This window comes from Microtus ochrogaster, chromosome 8, assembly GCF_000317375.1.
Source record: "Microtus ochrogaster isolate Prairie Vole_2 chromosome 8, MicOch1.0, whole genome shotgun sequence".
NCBI classification, from domain to species: domain Eukaryota; kingdom Metazoa; phylum Chordata; class Mammalia; order Rodentia; family Cricetidae; genus Microtus; species Microtus ochrogaster.
In genome coordinates this window covers 39,599,805-39,610,550 of record NC_022015.1, presented here as the reverse complement: position 1 = coordinate 39,610,550, position 10,746 = coordinate 39,599,805, and the positions used below count along the sequence as shown (strand labels likewise).

At 48.3% G+C, this 10,746-nt stretch overlaps 2 protein-coding genes across 2 annotated transcripts in view; one reads left to right on the top strand and one right to left on the bottom strand.

Moving 5' to 3' along the window:
- Positions 1 to 769: 769 nt before the first annotated feature.
- Positions 770 to 3,688, bottom strand: Ccdc87 (coiled-coil domain containing 87). The gene has a single exon (XM_005351690.3). The coding sequence runs from the start codon at positions 3,641 to 3,643 to the stop codon at positions 1,079 to 1,081; it is 2,565 nt and encodes an 854-aa protein (XP_005351747.1). The 5' UTR covers positions 3,644 to 3,688; the 3' UTR covers positions 770 to 1,078.
- A 129-nt stretch (positions 3,689 to 3,817) lies between these two features.
- The window catches only part of Ccs (copper chaperone for superoxide dismutase), a 14,110-nt gene continuing 7,181 nt past the window's right edge, over positions 3,818 to 10,746 (top strand). The window contains exons 1-5 of the mRNA XM_005351689.1: positions 3,818 to 3,943; positions 4,240 to 4,312; positions 8,830 to 8,967; positions 9,537 to 9,714; positions 10,141 to 10,201. Coding sequence (XP_005351746.1) covers positions 3,905 to 3,943; positions 4,240 to 4,312; positions 8,830 to 8,967; positions 9,537 to 9,714; positions 10,141 to 10,201 — 489 coding nt within the window. The 5' untranslated portion in view covers positions 3,818 to 3,904. The remainder of the gene's footprint in view (positions 3,944 to 4,239; positions 4,313 to 8,829; positions 8,968 to 9,536; positions 9,715 to 10,140; positions 10,202 to 10,746) is intronic.

Sequence of the window (10,746 nt, the reverse complement as noted above, 5' to 3'; positions counted from 1 at the left end):
AAATAAATAAATAAAAATTAAAAAAGGAAAATTGTTTCAACCCTGCCAACAATATGCAAGCACCAGAAGTGACAACTGAGACTTAACTCCTCATTTGACAAGTACAAAGAAGTTAGGCAACTTGCCTTAATCCATACAGTCAGGATTTACATACATCTGTTAATTTCAGAGCTATAGTGCTTAAGTATTATGTGTAGAATATTATTTTAAGATGTGCTACATCTGTTTATGCTCTGGAACATTTGTGTAATGATGTAAAGATGTGTTGCTTTTGTTTATGCTGCATTTGTTTAACTCTGTGAAACTGTGATTCTTTTTCTGTCTAAAATACCTGATGGTCTAATAAAGAGTTGAACGGCCAACAGCGAGGCAGGAGAAAGGATAGGCAGGTTGGCAGGCAGAGAGGATAAATTGGGAGCAATCTGGGAAGAAAAAGAAGGTACAACATAGAATAAAGGAGGAAGACACCAGGGGCCAACCTCTCAGCCACCCAGCCAGCCATGGAGAAAGACTGAAAGTAATATATAGAGAAGTAAGAAGAGGAAAAAGCCCAGAGGCAAAAGGTAGTATGGATAATTTAAGTTAAGAAAAACTGGCAAAAAAAAATTGGCAAGAAACAAGTAAAGCTAAGGCCGGGCATTCATAGGTAAGAATAAGACTCTGTGTGTGATTTATTTGAGAGCCGGGTGGTGGGCCCCCAAAGAGCCAAAAGAAAAAAAGAAAACTACAACAACAGTATTATGCTATTGAGCCTAAACAAAAGCTCTAATCAGCTGGTTTAATATAGCAAGATAGTGACGCTAAACTGGATTGTTTTAAAGATCACGACTGGCTCTGTCTGACTCTCTCTGTTATAATGATCCCCAAAGGACCATCTGATGAAGGACTTTGGTTGTATTGTAGCACAGCTGGCGTACATGGAACACCAGGTTTGAGGAAATCCTTTTATCTAGAATGCTAAGATAAAGAATCTCAGTCCCTTGTGGAAATATCCACGGTTGTTCTAAAGCCATTGAGAGGTCATGTGAGTGTGTGGATGTTTGGGAGTGAGGAAGGGATTTGAGGACACTTGGCCCTCTTAGCGGGCAATGGGAGTATTCCCAGGAGTTATTAAAGCCCGGCTGTTGCTCCTTGTGAACATGGACGATTGGTGGAAGGCTTTCTGGGCCCTGATCAGATTGCGAACCCGCCGCTGCTGCTGGAGCCAGTAGAGCATCTCCACTTTGTCCTGTTTCATTTTCTCTAGGTAGCGACGCCCCTTAAAGGTCACTGGCTCCCCAAAGACTAACTCTATCTTTTCCAGCAAGGAACTCAAAGAAGACTCCATTAGATTCAGCTTTCTTTGGATATGGCTACGGCACCGATTCTCCTCCAGGAGTCGACTCAGCAACAAATCAGGCTTTTGAAAGAACCGGTTGGGGTCAGAGGCTTGCCGTTCAAACCACTCCAGTCTCCCTAGCAACAACTCCCGCATCTGAATGGGCTTCAGGACCCGCTCCCAGGCCCTGATCAGTGCTGGTAGCTGCTGCAGGCGCGCATTGGAACTGTACTTAATGACCATGTCCAGCCGGCTCTGGTCAGGGACTTCCAACATGACCCACAGTCGTTCTAGACGCTGCTGCAGGCTTAGGATGTGGGTTTTCCCAAATCCTGAGCTGTCCTCTATCACTGAACTCCAATTCCACTCTCCTGGCACAAATTCTGGCTCTTCATCATCCAGCAGGGGAGGAGGGTGCTGAATCTCCACGGACTCTTTGGCAGGGACCGGCATCTCCACAGAAGCCTCTTCATCATACAGCTGGAAGACGACATGGAGGAAATCCGTCTCCTGAGTGGTGAGGTACTTTAAGTAGTCTTCCGCAGATACAGAGCTTTTCCACCAGTTCATCCATACACCCCTGTTTGGCCGCTTGTCCCAGCTTTTGCGCTTTGGGAATAACGTGAGAGAAGGCACCTTCTCCAGGGACAACAGCTGAGTGTTTGTTCTCTTGGAGAAAAACCCGACCAGATTATGGTTGATGACTGGGCTATGCTTATCTTGGTATATGAAAGCTGAGGACAGGTAGGTAGACCAATCTTTATCTGCTGAGGGCTCGATCTGAGGTCCTTCATCAAAAGAGAAGTGACTAGTGGAGACTCGGCTCATCAATTCCTTGTAGACCTCTTTGGTGCTATTGCCAACAAGACGGTCAGCATCCATTTCTTCGATGGCTTTGCAGTCCAGTTCCCCAGTCAGGTGATTGTATAGGACTCCAGCCCCCTCCACGTGGAAAGTGTCAGAAAAGCATCTGTCCGAGAGCTGTACAGTAGCCACTTGGACTACCACCTGATCGTGTAGCTTCAAAGTCATGGTCACTGGTTGTGGGTGAAGTGGAGTGATTCTTGGGAGGTGGAGATCCCACTGTCCAGAGGCTTCTTCTTCCTGTAGGCTCTTCAGCATTTTCTGCAAGTCCTCCATGTGGTACTGGGCAGTCAGGCGCCTGGTAAGGACCCCGAGGAGGGGCGGCAGGCCCCATTCGAGCGGTGAGTAGTGAGCCCACTCCATTGCCATGCTCTTTGTCATCTGCTTCAGATCCTCAGCCACCATGTCCCCAAACTGCAGTGGTTTACTCTCTGGAGCCAAGACCAGTGGGGTGAGGGGATGAGGGGAGAGAGGAGGGAGGCCCAACTCATCTGCCAGATTCCACCCTTCACGAAGACAGGGCATGGACTGGCCCCTCGGGAGCCTGGGGTAGATTCGTGAAGTGGGGAAGGGGGGCATCTCCCTACTGGGAGGAGAATGGCTAAGCAGTGGTACCATCTGTGAGGGTATCGCTACAACTTCTTTTTCCTTTTTCATGGAGGGCACCCAGAGAAGCCGCTTTCTACCCTTCAGCTGGGGGATGGATTTCAACTCCTTCACTGGATCAGGTTCGGGCTCACTGGAGAAATCATATGGGCGGCTGAGTTGGACTAGGTAGTTCAGGTTGAGGCTAGAGCATGGCACTTGGTCCAAGCCGGTGCTGTGAGGCCAGGGGATTGGACAGAATTTGAAAGTCCCAGGAGGACAGGCTGGGGGGCGCAGCTTGGATAAGCCTCTCTGGGTCTGCTCTAAATTCAGCAGGGTCTGAAAATCAGTCAGCAGGGAGCGGTAGACATCGGGACTGGTGAGGAAGACTGTGCAATCCCTAGCAAGGTTGGCTGCCAACCGGCTGAGGGTGGCTGATTCTGTGAAGACCTTTCTAGTGGTCGGCAGGATCACCAGCAGGTGCAGATAGCGTATGAAGAGCTGCTCACTGCAGATCAGTACGTAAGACTCCAGCCGCTTCCGCAGCTTCTGGTTGTTCTCGTAGTTCAAAATAGGTTCTGTAGGAGGTTCCCGCCAGCTACACTTCAGCTCCTCTAGGATAACCTGGGTGAGACGGAGTCGATCCTTGGGAGTCACCCGCGCCGCCCGCCCGCTGCCTGCAAGTCGCTTTGATACGAGGCGGCACAGCGGCCCCACTTTTAGCTTCGCGAGTGGGATGGATTGCAAAGTCGAGACCTCCTGCAAGGGGTGCTTCAGAGGTTCTGGAGGCGGCTCCTTGCCGGGGAAAAGCGACAGTGGACTCAGCAACCGGTGGTAAATTGGCTTGAGGTCAGGCTCCTGATTCTGTGGCTCCATCTTTACGCAGGTGGCGCCCTGTGAGCCTGTAGAGGACGCCAAACGGTTACTAAGGAAACCAGGGCGGATGGCATCAATGCGCCTGCGCAGCCCGGTACCCCTTCTGGGTTGACTGTGGGCCTGGGCCTAACATGCGCACGCGCCGAGGAGGTGGAGCAAAGGGTGGCTCCCGAGGCTCCGCCCACCCCACAAAACTGAGCAGTGTTGGTCTCTGGACTTAAGTTGCTTTGCGGCCCGGGGCCTGGGTTGACTACATTCAGGATGGCTTCGGATTCCGGGAACGGTGGGACCAAGTGCGCAGTGAGTAAAGGTTTCTTGTGGAGCCTCGCATAGCTTCAGCCCTTGGGGGTGATCGTTATCTTGGGAAGCCTGGAAAGAGCAGGCTCCTGGGCAGGGGTGAAATCCCGGGGTTAGAACAGGTATGCCCCTCGCATTGTGGATGTGGGAGGGTGAGACCACCATTCTTGAATGCCCAAGAGATAATGAAGAAGGAACATGAACAGAAGCCATGTGCGGTGGATGCCCAGAGTCATCCTAGGGAAGGTGGTGAATCAGGGTAATGCCTGACGTGTACCTCGGCCCTGCTGCCCTTACAGCTGGAGTTTGCAGTGCAGATGACCTGTCAGAGCTGCGTGGACGCGGTGCACAAGACCCTGAAAGGAGTGGCAGGTAGGAGCAGAATAAACCTTTCTGGGATCAGCCCAGAGCTCTGTCTTCAGCAGTATACCTGTTGTTACAGATTCAGAAAGGTATCTAGAGAACGAAAGGAAACTTCTCAGAGTTACAGAGACCCAAAGGCAGAGTCCAGCGCGCTGGTCTCAAACTTGGCTTGCCAAAACTCTGTACTAACTCGGCTCCTCCCGCCGCTGAGCTCAGGAGGTAGCCAGAGTGTGTAGCTCCTCCTATCGAGGGCGTTCTCTGAGGTCTTGCTTGGGAAACACCACCGTTCTGATAAAGCAAACAGCAGTCTTGGCCCAGCTTAGAGAGCTTATTTGCTGGTGACCTGGCACAACTGGAAAGATGGAAGGCAGAGTCTTCTTCAGGGCACGGAAACTGGCTTTAAAAAAAAAAAAAAAATCTGATCCGGACGGTGGTGGCGCACGCCTTTAATCCCAGCACTCGGGAGGCAGAGGCAGGCGGATCTCTGTGAGTTCGAGGCCAGCCTGGTCTACAAAGGGGAGTTCCAGGACAGGCTCCAAAGCTACAGAGAAACCCTGTCTCGAAAAAAAAAAATCTGTTAAATGTTCATCCAACCTTTCAGCAGGTGTAGATTAGACACTGGGGGCTTCTTAGGAAAAACCTTTACCCCCATGCTCAGGTAAAGATGATACAAGCTTTGCCAAAAGAGCATTCACAGAATGCTTCCTTGGGAAGCCACTGTGGGAATGGGAAGGAAGGCGATTAGAAGGGTCTGGAGCCCGGTCGCTGGTTGGGGGCGGGGCAGTGTGTCTAGCGAGACAGAGGCACTCCGGAGTTTGATCTGTTTGCATTCAAATGCCCTCTTTGCCACATACTAGCACAATGGCTTCATGCTTTCTTTCTATGCCTCTGTTTCTGCAGTGTTTGAATGATGTTCATAACTCAGAATTGCCATGAAGAATGAATTAGTTGTTGCAAGTCTTGAGCATGTAATGAGAGCCCAGTTAATCTCAGGGAACTGAGAGGGAAGGCTTACAGGGGAGAACTGGGGGAACTGGTTTTTTTCTTTTCTTTTTCTTTTTTTTTTTTTTTGAGACAGCCCTGGCTGTCTTGACCAAGTTGGCCTTCGACTCACAGAGATCTGCTGTCTCTGCCTCCCTAATCTGAGAAAGGTGTGTGCCACCACCACCCGGTCTGGAACCGAGTTTTTAATTTATTATTAGTGAATTCGTGTATGGTGTGTTTGTGGGAGGGGAGTTGTGCATGTGGAGGTCAGAGGACAACTTTGTGGATTTGTTCCCTGCTTCCAGCTGTCGGTCTTGTGCCAAAAATAGTTTACCTGCTGAGCTATCTGGCTGGCCCTGGGGCAGCAGATTTTTTCTTAAGGTTTATTTTTATTTTTTAACTTTGTTTTATTTTGTGTGTGTGTGTGTGTGTGTGTGTGTGTGTGTTTGCTTGCATGTGTGCTGGGGTTAGGGAGATGGCTGAGCTGGTAGAAATGATAGCTGCATCAGTATGAGATTCCCAGCACCTATATAAATGCCACACAGGTGTGGCAGCCCACCTGCAGTCCCCGCACTCGGAAGGTAGAGATAGGGATCCCAGGCAAGCTGGCCAACTAGACTAACCAAATAACTGAACTCTGGGTTCAAGCGACAGAACCTGCCTCACCATAAAAGATAGCAATCAAGGAAAACACATGGCCTCCATCTGTACCAGCCAAGTATATGTCCCCATACTCGGGAACATGCATACACACTTGCATGCATATGACACACATACACACACCAAAAAAAAAATCACCTTCAGTTTTATGTGGAAAGATACTGAAGCAGTGTTTTGTTTTGTTTTGTTTAAGATTTACTTATTTATTATATATAGTGTTCTGACTGCATGTATGCCTGCATGCCAGAAGAGGGCACCAGATCTCATTGTAGATGGTTGTGAGCTACCGCCTGGTTGCTGGGAATTGAACTCAAGGCCTCTGGAAAATCAGCTAGTGCTCTTAACCGCTGAGCCATCTCCAGCTCCAAAGCAGTGGTTTTTTTTTTTCTTGAACATTTATTTACTTTATTATGTATACAATATTCTGTCTGTGTGTATACCTGCAGGCCAGAAGAGGGCACCAGACCTCATTACAGATGGTTGTGAGCCACCATGTGGTTTCTGGGAATTGAACTCGGACCTTTGGAGGAGCAGTAAGTGCTCTTAACCTCTGAGCCATCTCTCCAGCCCCAAAGCAGTGGTTCTTAATCCGTGGATTGCGACCCCTTGGGGGTTGGACAACCCTCTCACAGGGGTTGCATATCAGATGTCCTGCATATCAGATATTTACATTATGATTCATAACAGTAGCAAAATAATAGTTATGAAATAGCCATGAAAATAATTTTATGGTTGGGGGTCACCACAACACGAGGATCTGTATTAAAGGATCTCAGCATTAGGAAGGTTGATAACCACTATACTAAAGAGTTAACAAAGAAGGGGCTGGAGAGATGGCTCTGCGGTTAAGAGCACTCCCTGGTCTTCCAGAGGATCTGAGTTCAATTCCCAGCAACCACATGGTGGCTCACAACCATCTGTAATGAGATCTGACACCCTCTTCTGGCGTGTGGGCATATATGCAGGGAGAATGTTGTATTCATAATAAACAAACAAACAAACAAATAAATAAATCTTTTAAAAAAAAGAGTCAACAAAGAAAACAGGGACTCCATAGATAGGGTTCTTGAGCAGACTAAGGAGAAGTGAGGCATCTAGAATAAGTGCTGAAACCTGAATGTGTTTTTCACACACAGCAGATAAGGTTTTTTGATAGCCTGGCCTGGGCATAGGGTGGATTCCCAGACCCAAGAACTCCCAGGAGAAGTGATACTGCACTCCTAATGTGTGTGTGTGATGGGGGGGGGGGGCAGAAGGGAATGCTTTTGTGGCTTATCCCCTTTTAAGTTTGCAACCTCAGTCTGAACCGGAAGAAGGCAGTGTCTCCAGCAGAGCAACAGTTCTGTTTGGCAGGTGACTCTTGGAGCATGGCCAGGCTGGGCTTTGGTAGGGCTCAGTGAGGAGAAAAGAGAGGCCACAGTAACTGTCCAGCAGATGTGAAGTTGGAACCTTCTCCCACTTGCCCCAGGGAGGAGAGTAAGGCTCTCTTGCCCAAGGCCTTGGGTAACTCTCTCGCTCAGTGTGTTCTGTACACTGAAACTCTCCTGCCCTGCTATGAAAAAGCCAAACTGGTTTCACCTCTCAGGACCAGAAGACTCTTTTTTTGGGTGTCGAAGAAACTCACTAAAGCCTTGAAATTGCTCTGTGTCCAACTAAAGTCTCACTTGTCTGTTTTCCCAGTGAGAATGCTTTGCAGGAAGTAGCAAGCCCTACTACATCTTGGAAAAGCTTTGACCAGAATGTGCTACTTTTAATGAAATGGCTCCCTCTCCATTAGATTTTCTCTTACTATTTCAAAACACACAAAGAATTGTAATCAGTGCCGGTAGATGGAAATTAGAATGTGCATGTGTGGGCTGGGGAGCCCTAGGAAGCCTGGGCTAGGGCCCTTCTTAGGGTGAGTAGAAGGTTTGGGGTAGTTGTTTTTGCTCTGTAGCTAAGCTGTCTGGACTGAGTTGCATTCTGCAGCCTACCTAATTTCAATAAATTGCTTCAAGGCCGGGCAATGGTGGCGCACGCCTTTAATCCCAGTACTCAGGAGGCAGAGGCAGGCGGTTCTCTGTGAGTTTGAGGCCAGCCTGGTCTACAAGAGCTATTTCCAGGACAGGCTCCAAAACTACAGAGAAACCCTGTCTCGAAAAAAATCAAAAAAACAAAATAAATTGCTTCATTGTTCTGTCCCTTGATATCCTTATCCTCAAAACAGAGATCAATTCTCAAGCTACTGTAAATATGAAATGAAGCAATGTAGGTAAAACAACACCAAAAAAGGGCTTAATGGGCTGGAGGGATGACTTGGTGGGAAGAGCACTGGCTGCTCTTGCACAGGACCTGGATTCCGTATCTGACACCGACATGGTGGCTCACAGCAGTCTGTAACTCTACTTCCTGGAGATCCGATGTCCTCTTAGGGCCACTGCAGGTGCTGCATGCAAATGATGCACATACACTCATGTAGGTAAAGCCCTCATGCATATAATAAGTAAATCTGCAATAAAAAAGAAACCTTAGTCCATGGTATGTGCTGTATCAGCTCTCAGGATGGAGCTGTAGTCCTCCCTTTGCTAACGTGTATAACAGTCCTTGCTCAGTGTCAGTTCTCAGGATGGAGCAGTGGTCCTCCCTTTGTTAACGTGTGTAACAGTCCGTGCTCAGTGACAGAGTATTTGTCTAGCGTGGGAGAGGCCTTTGAGTTCCACTCCTCACATTACACATTACACGCAGGACTCACAAAAATACCACACCAAGTTCTTAATAATAGAAAGGAGCTTCCAGGTTTACCTCTGGTCATATGAAGCTTTGTAGAGATGGGGATGAGGAAATGCTGTACCATCAGCATGTGATGCCAGCCCTCTCCTGCCCTCTCCCTCTCTCTCTGCCAGGTGTCCAGAGTGTGGAAGTGCAACTGGAGAACCAAATGGTGTTGGTGCATACCACTCTTCCCAGCCAGGAGGTGCAAGCGCTCCTGGAAAGCACAGGGAGGCAGGCTGTACTCAAGGGCATGGGCAGCAGCCAGTTACGTGAGTGATACTTACAGTCCCCTGGCCTCTGGGGTTGGTGGGCTGGAGCAAGAGCTGGTGTAATCGAAGCGCAGGAATCTCAGGATTGGACCGGATTGTTTTGGGGAGTTATGAAAGTTATGTGAGATTCCTTCCCTGGCCTTTCTGAGCTGCCGAAAGGACAGGATGTTAATCCTACAGAACAAGATTAAAGACCATTACCCAAATTCTTTTCGTTGATTAAGCAAGCTTTATTTTCTGTTAGATAGGGCTATCTTCCTAAAGCAAGGTTTGAGAAAATAGCTTTGAACATAGGAAAAAGTAGGGCTTATGAAGCCCCGAAAGTGGCAAGGCTAGGAGGGTTCTAAGGCTTGGGTAACTTGGCATAACATCTTACCTTCTCAGGGTGGAGGTCAGGGTGGAGGGTGTAGAACATATCAGAATCCAGAAAATGGGTTGATACATGGTCAAACCCAAGTTTTATAAAAAACAGGAATGGACTTATTTTGACCTTCTAATAAGATGGAATCAGGCTGGTTCATCAGGGACTGGGTGAGATGGAAAAACAGTAAGTATTTCATACCTTGCAGAGAATCTGGGAGCAGCAGTAGCCATTCTGGAGGGCCGTAATGCCATACAGGGGGTGGTCCGCTTCCTACAGCTGACCTCTGAGCTCTGCCTGATTGAGGGAACCATTGATGGCCTAGAACCCGGCCTGCATGGATTCCATGTCCATCAGTTTGGGGATCTCACGAGGGATTGCAGTAGGTAAGTCATCTGTAGCATCCCTGCAGCTACACACTTTCATTTTCTGTCCTCAGAAGTTCTCTGGTGGGGCACGTAGATACAGGCCCAGTGTACACAGGAGGAAACTGAGGCCTAAAGAGGTTATAAGTGACATATGAAAGGCCTCAGAGGATTTGAGTCAAGATCTGAAATAGAGGGTGACTCCTGGACACAGGGAAGGAAGAGGCCCCGTGTCTGTCAGTGTCTTCTGCAGTATGATTGGTGTTTACTCTTCTGTGTCTCCTGAAGCAGAAACTCAAGGAAGGTATAATCCATGTGCCAATTTCTATTCTTTGCCCAAATCCTGGCGTTCATCTGTTGAATAAATGAGGGACTGAATAAAGGCTGTCAGAGAAGAGGGCCCAGACACTACTGTTTGGATACCTATTTGCTAATTTTCATCCTTAGCTGTGGGGACCATTTTAACCCTGATGGAGCATCTCATGGGGGCCCTCAGGACACTGATCGGGTAAGTGTAGGTTTGGGCTGGGTTTGGGCATAGAGAGAATCCAGAGACTCAGAGGTAGGCAGGCAGTTCTTGGATCTTAGACTGTGATTGCTTTATGTGTGGATCTTTCCCTCTCATCTGATGTTGATTAGCTTAGTGACTTTATACTTCTTGTGATCAAGGTCTTCAGGATACAGTGCAGTAGGGTTCAGTGCCTGCCCTGGGGACGTTCATAGTCTAGTGGGGGAACTCTATGGTTGTATAGAAAGATACTCTTGACAGGGAGCCTTGGGGCTTCTTTCTTTTCCTCTCTGCTTCCTGCCCTGTCCCTCATCCCTTCTTCCCTTAGCCATTTCCTTTCTTGTGGTGCTAGGCATGGAACCCAAGGCCACACACATGCTAGGCAAGTTGCTCTGCCATTGAGCTGCATTCCCAGTAACACTGGGGTTTCATTTTCCACCATAGAATTCTTTTTCTGTCTTCAGGGAGTTTCCTGCCACCTTAGTGCTCTTTGTCTTAGCTGACTGCATCTGTATTGTTAATTTTTCCATTGTTTTTTTTTTTTT